The sequence below is a fragment of the Saccostrea cucullata genome, unplaced genomic scaffold (assembly GCF_032062105.1).
Source record: "Saccostrea cucullata isolate Sc308-1 unplaced genomic scaffold, CSIRO_AGI_Scuc_v1 ctg454, whole genome shotgun sequence".
NCBI classification, from domain to species: domain Eukaryota; kingdom Metazoa; phylum Mollusca; class Bivalvia; order Ostreida; family Ostreidae; genus Saccostrea; species Saccostrea cuccullata.
The window spans coordinates 160,086-180,258 of record NW_026933264.1 but is presented as its reverse complement, the minus strand read 5'-3'; the positions used below and the strand labels follow the sequence as shown (position 1 = coordinate 180,258).

Sequence of the window (20,173 nt, the reverse complement as noted above, 5' to 3'; positions counted from 1 at the left end):
AAAATCTTCTACTCAAGAACCACTGGGACAGAAAAGCTGAAACTTATGTGAAAGCATCCTTAGGTAGTGTAGATTCTAAATTGTTCAAATCATGACCCCCGGGGGTTGGGTGGGGCCACAATGGGGAATCAAAGTTTTACATAGCAATATATAGGAAAAATCTTTGAAAATCTTCTACTCAAGAACCACTGGGCCAGAAAAGCTTAAACTTACGTGGAAGCATCCTTGGGTAGTGTCAATTCTAAATTATTCAAATCATGACCCCCGGGGGTTGGGGGGGGGGCACAATGGGGAATCAAAGTTTTACATAGAAATATATAGGAAAAATCTTTGAAAATTTTCTTCTCAAGAACCACTGTGCCAGAAAAGTTGAAACCTAAGTGGAAGCATCCCAGGGTAGTGTAGATTCTAAATTGTTCTAATCATGACCCCAAGGGGTTGGGCGGGGCCACAATGGGGAATCAAAGTTTTACAATGTTGAATCAAAGCATCCTATGGTAGCGTAGATTTCAAATTGTCTAAATTATGATCAGTTAGGTAGGGTGGGGTCACAATATGTATTACAAGGGGGAAATCTGGTAAAGAACGTAATGGTCAAAGCTTCTCAGGTGAGCAAAGTAGCCGATGGACCTCTTGTTATTTGACAGTTACAATAAAATTTAATGAAATGAAACAAATGTACAAGACATTACATAACCTCCATTTTCTTATATCTTTTACTTGCACAGGTATTTGGAAGTATTGCTAAGAAGAGTGACAGTAAATATGGGTCACATTGTGTACTCTCCAAACCATAAGGCTTTTGTTACCGTGGCACAAGACAACAACAGTAAAGAGAACCTATATTTAGCAGCGGAGGAATACGCTGACCTGACAGGTAGGGGTCACGACAGGACTTCATAAACTGCATGTGTCGAAGGTTAACTTTATAGGTCACTATTGTCATTAAGGAGACTTATTGCTGTATGTTTTCATTTAGCATTGTGCATCATCTATTTTAAACTTTGACGATTTTCAGCTCTTTTTTGGAACCACTGAACAGATTTCACAAAATATGGTACATAGAAACTATGGGTAAAGGGCTTTTCATTCATTTTAGAACTGAGAGCTTTGGCTGAATTGATTGGTCCCTATGGAATGAGGTATCTAGGAGAGAGACTGATGGGTCATGTGGCCAGTCAGGTGGAGGAGCTAAAGGTAGGTCAAAGGGGAAATTTCAAGATGTTAATCAGATGATAAAAGGCATTGTTTTTTCTTTCATTACTATCATCTTGAGGATATGAAATAATGAAGATTGTACAGCCCTTTTTGGTTGAAAACACTTTCCAGGCATGGCATTCTGATTCTAACCATGAATATTACATTTCTTGCCACAAAGTTTTATGACTTAGTTGGGTATGGTTGTCTTTTTTCTTTTTAAAGGATTTCTGAAATGCTAATTTACAAATCTGAAGGTCTGTTTATTTTTGTTTTGATTCAATTTTGACAGAAACTGGTGATACAGAATAAAGAGGTGCTGTTTAACATGAGAACTAGTTTTGATAAACCAGAAGTGATGAGGGATCTGTTCCGGCGATTAGGAAGTAAGTCAACCAAAAGATTACATTATTTAGGGTTTAAATCATTTAGAACTGTTTATTCTTTACATATCTAAGTAGGATTTGCTCCTGAAATTTTGGGATAAAGAAACTGCTGGAACGATTCTGATAAAGATAGTCTCTGTGCATTATCTTGGTATGAAATCATTTACACTATTTGAAGAAGGGAAGGTCATGGTGTGAAAACATTAAGAGCATTCTTTCTTTATTTTTTTTTTCTGAAAAATGATGCAAACATGGGATAAAACTTGTATATTTTTTCTCTTAAAATTAAGTTGTAGGTACATTTGAGTCTAAAAATCTAAAATATGTGTATTGGAGAGGGAGGATCAAATTGCAAAGATACCTTCTCACATGTTTACTTCATATAGATGTTTGTGTCGTGTACAAGACTATAGTTCACTTAAAATGCAGATTCACATGTAAATAAATGTGCAGTGATCTTGACTTTCAATGGTATGGTATGTGCTCTTATTATGAATGAATAAGGAAAATTGTATGAAGTCCACCTTTAGTTTAGGAGTAGGAATAATGCTGCATGTAGTGTAATTTTTTATTGAAATGATACATTTTTGTCCAAGGTAAAAAAATGAGAAGTTCACTTAGTCTTATTTGTCATTTCTTGTAATTTTCTTTTTTAAGCATGATGATATACCAAAGATTGCTGCAAATTATTTTCTGTGTAGTAAACTTAATTTTTGCCTGTCCCAAACAAATTTTGATTTCACTAAACAAAGGGCATTATTTTTGCTTGGCATATATGTATAAATTACTAACAAACCAAAAGAAACCATCAATGAACTTCAAAGTAATGAGAGTACAAGAGGGGACAAGTTGGCTTCTTTACATTCTATTCATCTGAGAGAGAGAGAGAGAGAGAGAGAGAGAGAGGTATTGGATGTGATGGCTACTGCCACTCATTAATCTTATTGCTGTTATATAGGACCCATTAAGCCACATGGAAGTAAGGACATCAGATTCTCTGTGTATACTATGTATTGTCTGCATTTGATTTGTACCTCATCTGTCAATATTTAGTAATATTATTGGTCATTGGAAAGCTTTGTATCATTTATAATTCATCCAGAATCACTGCGCTTTTCCGTTCAGAAAAATGGGGAGATTTTATTTTAATTCTTTTATTAATTTCTGTCTGTCCTCTCTGTTTAGTTTGTAGAGCTTTAGAGAAATATGTTGTTTTATATTTATTTTTTATTTCTTAATTATTATAATCAGGAGCTTATGTTCAGTACAAGAAAGGTAAAATTGTGATGGTTATCGGCAAATGTCCATAGGAGAAGAGGGGCTTTGACCATTGAAATTTTATACGAGGGATTACATGTATTATTCATTGATATGACCACATTTTTATCACCTCTGTTTTATGCATGGTTTGACTTTTTACAGTTTATTCTTTAGTCAGATTATATTTATTTTTAGCATGTTTCAACTTTTTATCATTTTCTTTCATTCTTATCATATTTCACAATTCATTGTACTTAGGTATCCCTCATTGCATTTAAATATAAGTTATGAAGTAAAACAAGAAAAAATACTGTAAAAAAGTAGAATTAAATAAAGAAAATGAATAAAATTAACACTATAGATAAAATAAAAACTATGAGTCAGATGTGTATTTTTGTTAATTCTACATATCAATGACATCATCAGATGAAAGGAAGACCTGGTAGTGTATCTCTAAATTCAATCATGATTTTTTTTTTATTGCTTTATTCATTTAATTAACAAAGATAATCAAGCTTAAGGTATGCAAGATGTGAGAATTACAGTAATGGAATCAAATGTTTAATTTTGTCCTTATATATATCTGTAGATGCTAAAAACCAAATGTCAGGTAAGATTTGTACACACAATTACCTCCCTTATATTACACAGTTATCCCCCTCATATTCTCTATTGTACATATCTATATCTCTTCTAAAGGGAAAAATATCTTTATGATAGTAGTGCATTGTGATTGAAATCTGGAGCAAACTTCTGTTCTTCGTAATACAGATTGGATTGGCTTCTAGTTGTGCCTAAAAAGTTTCTTACAGAGATATTACAATGTCCTGGTACAAGAAGTAAATTATTTAGATAAATTTTTCATTTGCAGGTCTCACTATAATGGGAAACTATTGTATCATATTATGCAATATTTCCTACATATTACCTCCTCAATAGATCCTTACAACAATTTAATCAGAATGTCCAAATATTATTTCCTTTCTATACTCATCATTAACATTTTTTTTTCAATCTGCATATTATACATACATCAAATATGCAGGGTGTCATAATTTTCATAGAAGCATGAAATCTGAAGTGATGGAGTGAATATCATGATATAGTGATGTATATTCAGGTTCACTGAATGGGATCATATAAATGACATTCCTCTCTTGGTTTTCAAACTGACTGCTCGAATCTGATATATATGTAACAATTTAAAGACAGAGTTGAAGCAATTTTTGCAGAGCTATGTACAGATGTATATCATTTGTGAACAGGAAATGGTGTTAGAAGTACATACATATGAAAATGGACTAGGAGCATAATGTGTGAAACCTTCAGTAATACATAAATCAATTTTTTGTTGTCCGAAATGTTTCTAAAGAGAGGTTCTACAACTGTTTAGATGGAAATGTTTAGTAGCCTCCATGAATATATAATCTCTAGTTTTCATTATCTGATGTGACATTTGCATGGTATACATTAAATGTATAGAGTTCAGCTAGTTTGTATGCTGCATGGCATATTGTACAGTTACACTACTGCGTGTATCTGTATACATGTGTCAGAATGATGTGGCAATGTTTTGTGCATTGCATGCTTGTGAAGAAGGATTTCTTTGTGGTGCTGTTGATTTTAACACAAAAATGACCTTTTTAACAATAATGTTTTGAAAAAATTTAGAAACTCTCGTATTATGATCTCTTACATATGTTTTTGTGTCAAAAAATTCAAAGAATAAACATGACTTCAAAGTGATTAAATAACAGAGAAAAAACAAGCAATTTATACAGTTCTGTGGTAAAAATTAATTTTGTAAGAACAAAAAAATTGTTTTGTGCTTTAATTGTAAATTATTTTCACATTGCTTTTAAGCTGCTTGAAAAGTAACACATGTAGTGTATGCAACTTGATAGTAAATTCCTCTTATGCATAATATTGCTGAAAATGTTATTATTTAACTCTGGTGGATAGTTTAATTTGTTTTCATTTGAATATGTTAATATTCATTGTTATTAGTTTACTTTTTTGGAAATAATTTATATTTATACGAAATAGAGATTTTCCAAAATGATATGAACTTCTATACATGTATATGTAACTTTCTGCAGCTTTACAGGTGTGCTAAATTTTGAGATCAAGATTTTGCTCAATTTATAATTTTTTGCAATTATGACAATTTAGTAATGTTCCCTTGGGCAAGTAGGCTGTAACATGATGCTATTTGATATTGAGGGCAAACAAGGTGTGAGGGGAGGGGGATAAGTAAAAGAACTTACTGATGTGGGTATTGAATATAATGGAAATCATTTGGAATTCCTATGATGGAACACTGGATGCCACCAAAAGAGAAAAAAATGATTTTTAAAAAAAATTTTAAACTCATGAAATAAGTGATGATATTTTTCTACTAGTGCTTCTTGTGATGGCCATTTTGTTGGTTTATTTGACAGATGTGGACAGTGTATTGATGAGAATGACCATTATTGGTATACTTCTGTCCTATCGGTCATTGGCTCAAGAGGCATTATTGGACGTAAGTAACACATCAACTTCCATCATCATAAAACTGCTTTGATATCAGAAAATCTATACTATATACTTCGGGCATCAAAGGCTCATTTTATAAGTTTATGTAAAGTAAAGATCTTGGCAAAACAACCAAATGGCTGTTTAAATTTTATTTGCATGTATTTATCCTTTAAAATGTGTAGTTTCACAACTGCAGTGGTGTTTGCAAACACATGAAGTAAAGCATTTTCAGATTAAAATTTTTTATATCACAGACTTATCTTGCTCATGTACGATGTCAGCATTTGTGATATCAATTTATGAAATTCTTTTAAAACCATTTGACTTTCCCATTTGTGTTAAGGTGTAATTAATGCCGAAGTTTTTAATACATTTTAGATGCAAAAGTCATGTGGTCCAAAAAAAGAAATATTTTGTTTGAAACTTAGTTTTTTTTTTTTTAAAAAGGTAAATCTATCATACATGTACCATTTTGAAAGTATACAAACATAGGCATAAGAAGAATATTCATTTTTCAGAAAAAGTCAGTTGTTAGGAATTTGTGTTTCTTAGATGATTATTATGATTATTAATATTAGGGATGTCAACGAGTACCCGGTTAACTGGGTACTCGATCGAACGTCCGAGTATCGAATACTAAAATCGGTACTCGGTTACTCGGATGTATATTATTTAATGTTTTTTAAGCTTATTTATTAATGCATTAAAATATCGGTTTTAAACGTAAAATGTTCATTACACTTGTACATACAGTAATTAGGGTTTCCTGAGCCTCTAAATGACCGTTATCGCCTGTGGCAGTGTTTATACAGTAATTACCGTGACCAAGCACCTGCTACCTACCTGGCTTTTCTCACCTTCGGCTTGTTTAGTTTGCTCTAATATTTGTTTTCATTGAACATCGTTTAAGGTCTATTAGTTTAAATAAATTAGATAATTTTGTCAATTCTCCAGAAGCCGTAGATTCTCGGGGAAAGAGACAGACGATATTGCACGTGCGATTGTTGATATGGATGCGTTTGGTTACGTGCCAATTAATGCAAATGGTTGAATGCAAAGGCTTTAAAAATCTTATGTCCATCGTTGCACCAAACTACAACATACCGTCTCGTAATTTTAATGAAATCAATGATCGAAAAGTGTACGAAGATCGTAAATCCGCTCTGTTAGAACTTGATCAAGTTAATACTGTACATGTATGTAGCTCTGACGACTTATCACTTAAACGTCAAACGCATTGATAGAACATTACAATTAGGGAACAGATTATTTTTTTAAACAAAACCACTGTGGGCCATTTATGATTTTATTTCTCGTATTTATCTCATAAATAAATTGGACTTTAAAAATGTTAGATTAAATTTCGTCGGGCACAAAGTTGTCATAATTTACAGGTAAACCTTCCATCAGACCATGTGGTTTTATTTCAATGTTTTGCAGTCAGTTGTTCATATTTATGTAGACTTTTACCGAGTACCCGGGTACTCGATCGGAAAAACGTCCGAGTAACCGAGTATTAAAAATTGACCGATTTGACATCCCTAATTAATATTGTACATGTAGTTAACAGAAGTACATGTATCTTGATTTCCTGTTCTAGGTATTGGAAGACAGAATTCCTTTCCTAATGGCATCAGTACAGGACCTGCAGCATTTTGTGCCCAACATGAAAGACAAAAAATATCACACTCACATTTTTAAAATTGTAACCTGTTACATAAGAGGAAACAAAGAGAAAGAATGCAGCTGTGCATTAATGTTTTTCTGAATAAAAATATTAATTTTTAAATCAACATATTTTAATGAATTGATGAACTAGAAAAGGAGTGAACATTTGGCTGCATGGAAACATGCTGCTAATTATTAACTAATATTTATATGCTCTAATTATGCTTAACATGTAGTCTGTTCATTTATTTAGTGTACAATTTATTTATATAATTTAGCTCTCTTTCATGCTTTTGATGGGCTCACTAGGTCCCCAAATCAGACATATATGGTAGATCTACATTGATTTTCTTTGAAAAATTAGTTATGGAAATTACTAGATTTGGCAATATTCACTGAATATATTCACTCTTTTAATTTTAGTATAATTTGAAAAAAATATTTTATAATTCCAAGCTTAGTAGTTTCCTCAGTGCACAGATATATTATAAATTAGAGGAAATCCTTAGTTCCACATTATAATATTATTTCTGTACCATGTGATATTTGATTATCATACAAGATAAATATTCTCTCTATGAGATAATTAGATCATCTACATGTGAATATATATGAGATAATTAGATCAAAAAATAATTAGATCAAATTTTATATTTCCACATGCATATTTTTCACATAACAGTATTCCAACATGAAGCAACAGGTTTGTCTATCTCTTGTTTTGGCTTTTGTGTTTTGTTAGCATATATTATAAATGTGAACTTATTCCTGTGTCATTATGAAAAATGTGATTCTTGATTCTTGTTTACATTGAAATTGAAAAAAAATAAATGATCAATTTGGTTTAAAGAAAAATCATATTTATTATAGTTCCACATTATATAGTGTAATTTCTGTCTGTCCGTCTGTCTGTGCAATCGTGTCCGGTCCATATCTTTCTTACAGAGGGACATTAGATTATTCCACACAAAGATTATGACCCAAGGGTGTGTCATGACTTTGACCCAAGGTCATTTGGGGAACTTCAAGGTCACTGGAAGAAACATTTCATAATTCGTGAGATGAATAAACTTGGTAGGTTCTCATTTCACACAAAGATTGCCCATGACCTTAGGTAGTGTCATGACCTTGACAAGGTCATTTGGGGAACTTCATCATTTTTCACATAACAGGTTCTCATTCACACTAAGATTGCCCATGAAAGGGTGTGTCAACAAGGTCATGTGGGGAAGTTCAAGGTCATCTCTTGTTTTGGCTTTTGTTTCACAAAACGATTTTGTCATGACCTTGACCCATATATTACTATAACTTGTTTCCAGTCCATCTCTTTTTTATGGATAAACTTGGTAGGTTCTCATTTCACACAAAGATTACCCATAACCTAACGGTATGTCATGACCTTGACCCAAGGTCATTGGGAAATTCAAGGTCATTGGAAGAAAAAATTCATAATTTGTGTCCGGTCGATTTCTTTCTTATGGATAAACTTGGTAGGTTGTCATTTCACACAAAGAAATGACCCAAGGGTGTGTAAAAATATAAGTTCAAGGTCACTGATTTCATAATTCATGTTTGATACATATCTTTATTATGGAAAAACTTACTTCTGAAAAACCCAGGGGGGGTATTTTGTCACGTTTGGACAGTTCTAGTTATTTATGAAACAGGAGTATTTTCAAATTTATAATAGACTCTGATTTTTTTTAAATTCTTTTTTCATGGCAATTTTCAGTATATGTTGTGTTAATACACAATGTGCTGTCATGTGTATAGTTTGTAGAATTATCACAAAAACTTAACCCACTAAAGTTTGAAATATAGTAAATTATTTTTATATAAAATGTAAGATAAATGATAAATATATGTCTTCATAAAGTGTGTACCCTTTTGTACTGTCCCCATATACAGTTGAACTTTGGCATCTCAAACACTGGTATCGTGAATACCATGGATATGTTGAAGTGATTTGGAAGTTCAAATCATTTATTCTTTGAAGTGTTTTATCTTTGATATCTTGAATTCTAAGAAATCTAAAAGTTTTCCTTTGTCCCTTTGGGTTTGAGATAACAGAAGGTTTGACTGTATATAATTTTGATGAACCGTAATTATCAGTAAGAAACCTTGGAATTGAATATGAAATGATTGCCTGTTTTGCCTGGTGTGAATGTGTGTGTGGCTTGAATTAGTTTAGATAGGCTTCAGAGTACAGAGTTTATGAAATAGTTTGTTCTCAAGAATTCTATTGACAGCTGCATTATAGTTATAGCATTATAGTACAGTCTGTAGATTTAACCTAGAATACACTTAACACCACACATTTGTTATTGTACATGTACATTGTGAATTTGGAAAGGATTCCGTTTAGCAAAGTTTATCCGCCTCTTTTTTACATTAAAACTAAATTAATACATCCCAAGATGTTGCATTATTACATAAAGAGAAAGATGCTGTGTGCCATTTTTGTCCCCTATATTTAACTTTGCCCTTTGTTCTGTAGGTGGTCAATGAGATGGCCTCAGCCGCCGGACTCTCTTGTGATATTGACCCCCTCCTCATCAGTGCCCTGAGGTCCCAGAAAAACGGTAGGTTATCCCCCCGATGAAGATAGTATTGTGTGTGATTTCCTACAGTGGCTAATGTAGATTTAATTTGATGTTGTGTGAAATAGTTCATTTCATGCCACTTTTTATTTAAAAGAGTGTGTTTATGTGAAACCATATTGCAATATTGTTTGTGGAATTTCTAATGAGTGAGATTTTGGTTTACTTCATAAAAAAGTGTATTTTATTATTAATTTAATTTAATTTTAAAGTATCACAATCAACACAATCTAAAGATAGTAAAGGGAAAGGTAAGGAACAGAATTTGGCAGTGGCCAGTAAAATCGTTTATCACAGTTATAGTCAGCAGGATATGTTGATCAGATAATAAATAATAGGGATTTCCAGTGGATGCATGGGACATTTTAATGAATTTACATTGTTTTATGTTGGGACTGGTTGAATGTTCAGAGAGCAATTTATTATAGGCTCTGTTGAAGAATTGTAACAAAAAAAGTTATAGTTGTCAAGGGAGGTAATTTAACACTTTACACTAAAATATTATATGGACTGGTGTTGAGAAGCATGAAAAGTTTTTTTTATTGTTGTGGGTTGTCATGGGAATGGTGACAGGTATTTTTGTTTTGTGGTTTCCATCATTTGAAAGAAATCAATATTTTACATTCAAACAGAAGCTAACAAAGAGTATAGTGAGTACTTTGAAGACAAAAAAGTAAACCCATATCTGAATTCATGAAATTTCTTATGACTGTATGAACAGGTGCATTTTTTAAATACCTTCTTTGATGATGATGATGTAAAGAAACTTAAACTCAACAAAGCATGTGATGGAAGCATGAACTTCAAAATAACATCAATTAATAAGTGATCTTAATTGGAAATGTTCATTTCTGCTAACATAATCAGAAATTAACAATCATTCAACTAAGACTTGCTAAAAGAACAAATACATTTTCATGTGTTGTTAAACATAGCAACATGTTCATAGTCTTATTGGGTATGTAAGAAAAACATTTTTTTGTTTCCTATACTACATGTATTATTTGTGTTGTTGATAAATCTTGTTTTAGAGGACACCCCCAGAACTTCCACCTCTAGTCAGTCTAGTGACACAGAAATTATTCCAGGTCTGAAAACGCTATCTACTAGCTTTGTCGGAAACATGTCGAGCCCTTGAAAATTCAATAGCTTTTGAATTCTTAGATCTCCCTTTTTATGTATTCTTCCAAAGAATGTGTAGCATACCATATTTCTTTATTCAGGACAGAAAAAAAAACTTTTTATATGCTTATCATATGGAAGATGTGTAGCGGTATATTATTGAACATGTATTTCAGAGGTTTGCAAAATTCCTCACAGACATGTACATTTATTAATGAAACTCTATTGAAAAGACCTTGTTTGTTATGTACATGTACCTCTTTCTGATGATATGAATGCCATGTGAAATGTTCTTCATAACATATTTACCACAATTTGAATGCAACTGAGTCTTTGCATACTTGCCAACCTCCAGCATGTAAAAATCTGGTCATGACCAGATTTGGAAAGTAAAAAATCTGGTCATAACGCGTAACGACATTCACGACATAATTACCATGATTAAATTTTATAATATATATACAAAGTATTTGTGTATTGAGAATTTTTTTTATTGAAAAAGGATTTAATTTACTATGACAAAAAATTCATATATAATTTGATTTAATTTACATGTTAAAAATGAGAATTGAAGGTTTCGTATTTTTATATTGACCTGATTCAGAAGTAATTGTGCATTTTTTTAAAAAAGCCTTTTCACATGTTTCAGTTTCTGCTAAATTTGAAAGTATACCAATTTCAGTTTTGAAGTTATTTTTCTTCTCTCTTAATTAATTAACTACTGCAATATGTTTTAAATGTGAAGTTAGGCCTACACTGCCTTCGATCACTTTATTTTATCTAGAATGAAAGGTTTTTTTCCCCCAAGATTCCTTGATATGTAACTTGCATAAATATCGTTTCTCTTTTTCTTGGTTCAATCAGAGACATGTGTTTGGTTCAATTTGTTCCTGTTGGCCCTGATAACGATCTAGTTCTATCGGAAGCCATTTTAATTGACTTCAGACATTGAATTGTCAAAACAACACCCAGTTAATTGTTTACACCTGCACTGATAATTAATCCATCGGCATTGTTTTCGCGTAGATCTAAGCTTGGGTTTTAACTGGAAGTTAAAAGTGCAACCTAATTTACGAACCAAATCCGGAAATCGGGAGATTTTCGGGTTGTTTGGCAAAAATCGGGTGATAAGCATGACCCGCCGGGTCATAAAAAATAATCGGGTTACGGGTTGAAAAATCGGGTGTGACCCGACGAAATCGGGTGAGTTGGCAAGTATGAGTCTTTGCATGACTATATATATTGATGCATGTGCAAATACTTTTGGCATTCCTCCCAAAGATATCTCATTTTATTTAACTCAGTATAAAATATAATTAATCTTTGTTTTTCTATTCTCATAGGATTTTTTCCCCCCAGAACTTTGTTATTTTCTCATGCTGTTCAGTATTTAAAACTTTCCATCTGTTATAAAACCTTTTTTTTTAAAAAATATTTTTGTTTAATATATATATTTTTTTTTTTAACTTGTTGTCATTTTTAAGAGAAATTGTTAGATAAATTTTAATAGCAAACTAACCAATTTAAGTAGATAGATGCGACTGTGATTGAGCTATATTTACATACTAAAGCTTAGCCCTGTTGTTTATTTGACCAGTGGCCAATGAGAGTGATTACGAGCTAGCCTGCCTACTGATGGTGTTTGTAGCCGTGTCCATTCCAACACTGGCCAAAAAAGACTTCTCAGTGTACAAGGCTTCCCTAGAAGGTATTGGAAAATTACCTGTTATAACGTTAATATATCTGATACATTCAACAGATTGTCCATGCCAATATTCTTATTCCCATTTTACATATGAACTTTCAACAGATCAAAATGTAATTTTATAAATAACCCTTTTGAATGCTAAATAAATGCTTTAAGTATTTGTGATGGACCTAGCAGTTAATAATTCTGGTTTCTCTCTAGGTAATCTGAATAACTCTCACTGTCTGGCTAAAGCTGTGAACCAGATAGCAGGTGCTCTGTTTACCATCCACGGACCTGGTGATGTGTCGGACAGGTTACAGGAATTCCTAGCTGTAAGTCTCTAACAATCAGGCTTCTTCTGAGTGATACAATATTCTTATACCATTGTTTTTGCAATATTGGTTTAATACATACCAAAATATTACTTACTATTGGATATCTGGGTATTTATGCAAAATTTATATTTAAGAACATTTTCAATTACAGCTTGCCTCATCAAGCTTGCTACGATTAGGACAGTCCCAGGAACAAGACAAAGAGACTGTCAGAAACAGAGAATCAGTGTATATACTACTGGATCTGGTAAGATACCTGACAAATGTTAATGCAGCTGATATTTGTGTGACTTGTTTAAATATGTATGCAATCAGTAGATCTATGCCAATGCCATATTCATTATTTACTGGTACATGTACCAATGTGTTTCTTTTGATGACCTCAACTGAGAAGTGATGGTTCGACACCCAAACAATTATGTCCCAAGAAATTCCTCATGCCTATTAATTTTCTTTTACAGATAGTGCAGGAGTCGCCTTATCTGACTATGGACCTGTTGGAGTCCTGCTTCCCCTACGCTCTACTGAGAAATGCCTACCACACTGTGTATAAAGCCTCAGCAGTAGACAACTAGGTCAAGGTCACAAGAAACAAAAGCCTCAGCAGTAGACAACTAGGTCAAGGTCGCAAGAAACAATGTTCCATCTGACTTATGTTTCATGATACAAATACCTGTCAGCACATCTCTCCATGGAGGAGTTTTCTATGATCGTATCTGATATAGGGGACTAGAAAACATTATGATATATAATTGATGAAAGGAGAATAGTTCTAACACAGAACCAGTGCATGTTAGATAATATACAATTTTTAAAGTACATGCAGAGTTATGTATCAAATTGATATACATTTATCTTTTGTGTACTCAGTGTGGTATACATGTAATAAGTGTAACAACAATTCAAAATGAGCCATATTAATGCCAGTTAATTTCTAGAGAGTAAAGAGTATCGGGTATATGCTTGCATGTATATATAACTGTATGAGGAATGGATGTTTAGGATATTTCAAGTGCAAGTTTAAATTTATATGAACAAGGGTGTTTAATTCTAGATAAGGACTGTTAAATTTGTGGAATTGTGTTGTATTTTGATAACTACAGTTTCATAAACAGGATACAGAAGGAATCTTTTTGGAACAAATAGACTTGACATGTGCATAATATTTATACATGTATATTCTGGTAGTTTGTTCCCATGACAGTGCAATATAACATAATCGTACATTTTTATCATCAACTGAAATTATTTAACGTGTATGCAATTTTTAATTCATTAGTGTATGTGTAAATATTCAGTGTATTCCATATTTATCAGTACTACTGTACAGTTCTTTACATTTTTAAAATAGATGCATGAAATATATAAACAAAGTGACAAAACATTTACATTAATATACATGGTATGATAGAGATCTGATGTTATGGTGCAGAAATAATTCAGGTACTTAATGATTTTTGTATGTTTAATTATGACAATACTAAGATTAAAAGTTTGAAATATGAAAATTTTAACCTGTCTTGTTATACATTTCTGTCCATCAGAGTGCTGTAACAATGTAAATTCCTATGATCAAAGGAGCTATCTGTATGTAGACTGAGATAAAATCTCAAGAAGAATGAATAGAATGCCATCAACTGCTCACTCTCAGTTTTATCTATACTTCTGATAAAGAAACAGACAGAATGGGTATTGAACCATGTACAAGTTTTATGTCTTGGTCATTGATTTCATGTAAACACAGGGTAGACAAGATTGACCTGAGGGAAAGTTTTAAAACACACCTGGAAATCTCTAGCTTTTAATTAAAAGTTGCTTAAAGTACAATTTAAGAACTTTTTTAAAGCACTTTATTAGATGGTAATTTTTTGAATTATTTATGATATAACCTACAACTAGAGAGTGAGTCGAATACATGTAGATAATTGATATACAGATTTGGAAACTCCATGATTTTCATACTTGTAGATGTCCATGTTTAATTCATTCACTTTTAAGCTTTTCAAATATTGATGCTCAGACACACACAAGAAAATATAGTAGTTATAATGATTTATTCTGAATCATTTATATATACATGTATATAATCAATGAAAGTAAAACAAAATGTCTATTATGATAAAATATGTCTTAATGGCCATATTATACAATCATTATACATATTTGTGTAAGATATTCTAAAATTCAAGGGTAAAAACAAGAGGTACACATGTTTATGATATCTAACCACATGGAATGGCAATTGATCATCACTGTTTATCAATCATACAAATGTCAGTAGCTTAAAATGCTGTAGTTTAAGGAAGTTCAAAGGTCACTTTTTTAAAAATTGAATTTGAGTTCCTGATTATAGATACAAGTCATTATTTTATTCACAAATTGCATAAAAGGGCACTGAATAAAACTTAATACTTTCACCAAAGCAAATGTTGAAGAATTATTGTTAAAAAAAACTTTGAACAATTATTAGGTTCATCCGCATGATAATTGTGTCATTAAAAAGAAAATAGAATTGTAACTTCATATTTTCTATTTCCAGTGTTAAAAAGGCTATAAGATCCCATGAATATTCACATGTCCTTTCCCGAATAGTAATGCTCACTGATACACTAAAATTTGTCCATGTATGGTCTTTTTTGTCTCTCAGATCTATTTATGTCATGGTGCATGTCCACCCTTTGTCTGGACATTGCTGAGGGTGAAACCAATGGCCACTGCCAGAATGATCGTAATGCCCAGTGTGGCCATTGACATCATGAATGCGTAATCGGCCCACTTCTCCGCATATTTCATGTCACCATCATAGTAAGAACGAGTGGACATAACTAAAGAAAAAAAAATACAATATTTAGTCACTGGTTTGTAGAACGAAGTTTTAAAGGTTGTATGCCTTCATACAAATTTTGGAGGGGAAAGGGGGGATACAAAATGAAACGATTAGACCCCCCCCCCCAAAAAAAAGTTCCTTGTTAAAGACAATATTAAAAGTATTTACCTGCATTTATAATTTTATCATACTGAATAGGATGGATAAAAAGCTTGTATGAGGAAAACATGAGAATAAATGAATCAAACATCAAATGCAATTAGATTTAACATTACATCACAAATGCTCTGTCAAACATTACATGAATTTAAAGACATTGACGCAATTTGTTGTAATATGATGAATGCATTAACATTATAGAAGGTTAACCTTCCATTACGTCACAAATACTTTTTGGGGCAAAATTAACATGCGACCTTTAAACTCATGTCATTAAAAACGTAAGATAAAAAAGAAGAAAAATTGTAATTAATGAACTTACTGGCAAAGACAATGGCAATGGGTCCAATGAGAGGGTTAAGGATGGAGGCAATGATAGCCAAGGGGAGATAATTATGGGGTTTTCTTCCAATGTAGTGTCCGTTTATCACTGTGCGGTTCACAAACACAGGATCTTTTGTCACAAGGATTTCTTTTGACCATTTAGATGAGCTTTCATAGTACTCCGGCCCGATATTCGGAGTTGTGGATCCAGGAAATGCACTCATGTTTTCTTGTTTGTGCAACCTCAACCCTGAAATTAGAAGAAAAAAATTAAAATGAGATTGAAAAACAAAAAGGAAGATGAAGTTTAAAACTTTGAATTGATTTCCTAAATTCAAAATATGCCGATTAAAAAGGGATGCTTTTTGAAAGCAATATATAAACAATGTATTAATTAATTTCCTTAGAATTTCAAGGGTAATCCATATCATCCCTAAAAGAATTGTATTCCAAATATACTGGTATTTAATAAAGAAATATTAAATATTTTCTCCCTTTTTTTCCTATTTTGATTTTAAAATTTTATCTTAAACATGCTGTACTAAAATTCAAACCCCTAGAAATCCTAAATACTATTTGGCTTTTTTAGATCATTACTTACCATACACATCTAGCTCCAGTAACACTGACATTGTTTTATGTTATAACGGAAATGAATATTCAGACAGGTAAAAAAGACAGGTAGAAAAGGTGCATATACAGTCTCAAGATCACAAGAAACATGCTAGGAAATTCTTTGTAATACCGCTAATTAAGCAATTAGTTTATTACTCTGCAATAATGTATTTACTTTTTATGGCTAAGGTACATGTATATTCCGTTTCGGCTGTCAATCTTTTCATCACATATCCATTACTTTGTGATCAACCGCTTATCAATAAACAGTGCATAAATGTATACGTCGTTCACTCTCCTACGGTTACCTGTTGGGTTTGCGAGTCAGAACATTAAGTTTGACCATATTTAACAGAATATAAGACAAATAAATACCTTCACATTACTGATCCCTTCCTCTGGAGTGTTGAATGTGTTGAAATTCCAACTTTCAGTTAAAAAAAAATGAGTCACAAGCTTCCGCTTTACCTGAGACAGGTGTGTTCACGCATGCGCATCATCACGTCACAAATTCTAAATAAAGAAGTGAACAGGTAAACAAGGCATTGCTCCCCTTTTGCAAGTTACAGTAAAAATACAACATGTACAATGCCTGCAAAACATTTGTTTTATAATTATTTTTTCATAATACCAAACTTTTCCATTTTTTTCTCCAAATTATATGTATGGACGACACATTTGTGATATATCATGTTTATATATATAATTCTTTTCATTCAATACAGAAAATTTTCATTTTTTTTTTAAATAAAAGCTACATAATTTTTTTATTTGAAATGTCGCATAATATCACATATATTTAAACGGCCAAATGTTTAAAGCATTTATTTTTAAAAGCTCATAGTAAGAATATTTAATTGATTCAATCTTTTTAAAAAGTAAATCATTAGTATATAAATATTTTATATATAATTGCATGTAACTTAAGTTAAAATCATGAATTTTAATTTCATTCAACAAAAATCACTGCATTCTGATCATCAGATAGCACAGATGGTGTCAAGTTTTAGAGATCGCCTCTCTTTGAATTCGGTATTTAAAAACAAGTTAATTTAGATATACATTGTAATCATATAGATCTACATAATCATATCTCAATTATATCTACACTAATTCAAAGGAACTTTTGGACAGTTTGAAATCACAAGATTTTACCAAAATCAACAGCCTAAAAACTTACGACTTTTCAACTTTATGCACAGCCATTCCTCACGATAAATTAAAGTCCAGGCTTTTTGATATAATTGACAGCTGCTTTTTCAATAATAGTGGAACTCGTACATTTACTTACCTTGTCATTGGTCATTTGCAAAACTATTTTGTTAAAAACATTCTGATTTTACACAAGTACTCTGAAGTTGACATCAAAAAGATGCCTGAGTTTCTATAACTGAGAATATCTAAGATGTTGTTTTTAAGGAGGATCTCTACACCTGTAAAGTATAACTGATTTTTGTTGCATGCATTTGTTTCTAATAATAGGCCCCATATCCGATAAAATACGGTTCCAAAGTACTTCAATTTATTTTTTAGAAATATTTGAAACATTGTATTTATTTTGTTAAAATCCCTCCTATCTATATTTTTAAAAACACGGTGCTTTAAATTTCTCTTCAAAGTTTAGTGTTATAAAATACTGAAATGATAACCAACAAAGATAAAAATAAAATCAACATAATTTTTATTTAAATTTACAAAAATAGACAAAAGAAAAACTAAAACAGCATTTCCCACAGGCACCTGAAGTATGGATAATACCCCCCCCCCTTTTTTTTAATGAAAAAAAATGTAAGCGTGTATAATACCTTTCAATGACATATAGATGTGTTTGACGGGGAAATTTTATATTTTCGAGGTTTTATACACTCTTACATTTTTTCATTAAAAAAAAGGGGGGGGGGGTATTATCCATACTTCAGGTGCCTGTGCATTTCCTTGAGAGTAGCTGGTTGGATCCTCTTCAATATCTGAAAAGATATATAATATCAAAGGGTAAAAACAATGAAAAAAAGAAATTGAAAAACTGTCAAAAATTTATAAACATCACAAAAATTCAGGTGTGAGAGATCCGCTTTAAGAGTGGACTCAAATATCTTGGTACTGTTTTTTTTATATAAACTTCAAATAAACTCTACTTGCACAAGTACAATCTCTACCCAGAGTTATCGTTCCGACAACTCTGGGTAGAGATTGGCACAAGTATTAAACAATTAAATGTCACGCAAGGACATTGAAAGAAGTTCGTATTGTACATGTATTGTTTTTCAATGAGTTTAAGCGAAAATCATCGCGTTTCCAGTCAATGACAATTTAGACATGTATTTAGTGAATTCATGGTATTGAGAAAGGTAGATTTACTTACCGTTTTATCCAACTTGCATGTGTTATCCAGTGCTATATATAACAAAACAAGTTAAGATGGTAAATGGCCAAAAGCGGTAAAAGAAACTCCTATAACCAAATGCACACTTCGTCAAAAACCTGCACGTTTCCCATACTTGTAAACAGCTGACAATCAATGGTGATCAAACGTTTGGGTAGCTGCAATAATGTAGCCCTCTCCCCCTTTTTTTTTTTTTCTTTTTTTTTTTGGGAGAGGGCTACAACTCCTTAGGATCTCCGTAATGGAACAGAGCGGGAGCGATTCGCTCCCGCACGGATTTCGGCTTAAATTGTTAGTAAACGGCTATTTCATTTATATGTCTTACCTGGACTTCCAAAATGTAGTTATCCCAGACATAAATCGATCCAAAAATATACAGAACAATCCATATTATGATATATCAGTATTTTTCGTGTATGTCAACATCACAACTTAAATTTATCCGCCATGTTTACTGACCTTGACAGATTTTATTTCGGGACAGCCAATGAGATTAAGGATCTATAGGGAGCGGATTTCTTTGGAATTACCTTATTTTAAGCTTAAATATCGGTGTTTACAAAAAAATGAAACATGGAATGATTTTATTTATCGATGTTTAGTGTTACTATTCATCACAATTATTTATAAACATCGACATTTGCTTTACTGAGTTGTTCTAAATTTGAAGCGCAAGTCTCACTACGCCACGCGTGAACTGTCATGGCTGCAGAAGTAAATGCACAGATTTATTTTACATGGTTTTCGCGTTTAACGAGCTTTGATGTCGACAGTGAATAAAAATTTCGTCTTATTAGAAGTAAGTTGATTATAAAAACAATTTATTCTGCCTGCAGTCGCCAGTATGTACAAAATATTTTTGCACCATTACGGAGATGCTGTGGAATTGTAGCCCTCTCCAGAAAATAACAGATAAAAAAAAATCGGAGAGGGCTACATTATTGCAGCTAACGTTTGGGTCATGCGAAATTTCACCGGGTATAACCATTCATTCGGGTGTATACAAATCGAGAACAGAGTATCCTCTAGTCGATGGGAAGATAATACATGAATATGTCTTATCTTATCAAATTTGCATTTTTGGGGG

General features: G+C 32.2%; 2 protein-coding genes across 2 annotated transcripts in view; one reads left to right on the top strand and one right to left on the bottom strand.

The window, feature by feature from the left end:
* LOC134237808 (nck-associated protein 1-like) overlaps positions 1-14,292 on the top strand; it is a 32,049-nt gene extending 17,757 nt beyond the window's left edge. The window contains exons 25-37 of the mRNA XM_062719954.1: positions 729-877; positions 1,100-1,197; positions 1,490-1,583; positions 2,542-2,562; positions 3,433-3,453; positions 5,285-5,367; positions 6,964-7,068; positions 9,529-9,613; positions 9,844-9,882; positions 12,351-12,461; positions 12,663-12,775; positions 12,930-13,025; positions 13,240-14,292. Of these exons, the coding sequence (XP_062575938.1) occupies positions 729-877; positions 1,100-1,197; positions 1,490-1,583; positions 2,542-2,562; positions 3,433-3,453; positions 5,285-5,367; positions 6,964-7,068; positions 9,529-9,613; positions 9,844-9,882; positions 12,351-12,461; positions 12,663-12,775; positions 12,930-13,025; positions 13,240-13,353 (1,129 nt within the window). The 3' untranslated portion in view covers positions 13,354-14,292. The remainder of the gene's footprint in view (positions 1-728; positions 878-1,099; positions 1,198-1,489; positions 1,584-2,541; positions 2,563-3,432; positions 3,454-5,284; positions 5,368-6,963; positions 7,069-9,528; positions 9,614-9,843; positions 9,883-12,350; positions 12,462-12,662; positions 12,776-12,929; positions 13,026-13,239) is intronic.
* A 526-nt stretch (positions 14,293-14,818) lies between these two features.
* Positions 14,819-17,203, bottom strand: LOC134237823 (uncharacterized). The gene is made up of 3 exons (XM_062719971.1): positions 17,079-17,203; positions 16,087-16,338; positions 14,819-15,603 (listed from the first exon to the last, which is right to left on the bottom strand). The coding sequence occupies exons 2-3, from the start codon at positions 16,310-16,312 to the stop codon at positions 15,437-15,439; spliced, it is 393 nt and encodes a 130-aa protein (XP_062575955.1). The 5' UTR covers positions 16,313-16,338; positions 17,079-17,203; the 3' UTR covers positions 14,819-15,436.
* Positions 17,204-20,173: the final 2,970 nt, after the last annotated feature.

Bases quoted from the DNA above. Each gene is read 5' to 3' on its own strand.
- LOC134237823 (XM_062719971.1), bottom strand. From the start codon at position 16,312: ATGAGTGCATTTCCTGGATCCACAACTCCGAATATCGGGCCGGAGTAC. The intron at 15,604-16,086 runs GTAAGTTCATTA...TTTTTTCTTTAG, and splicing joins CATTGCCATTGTCTTTGCCA to TTATGTCCACTCGTTCTTAC.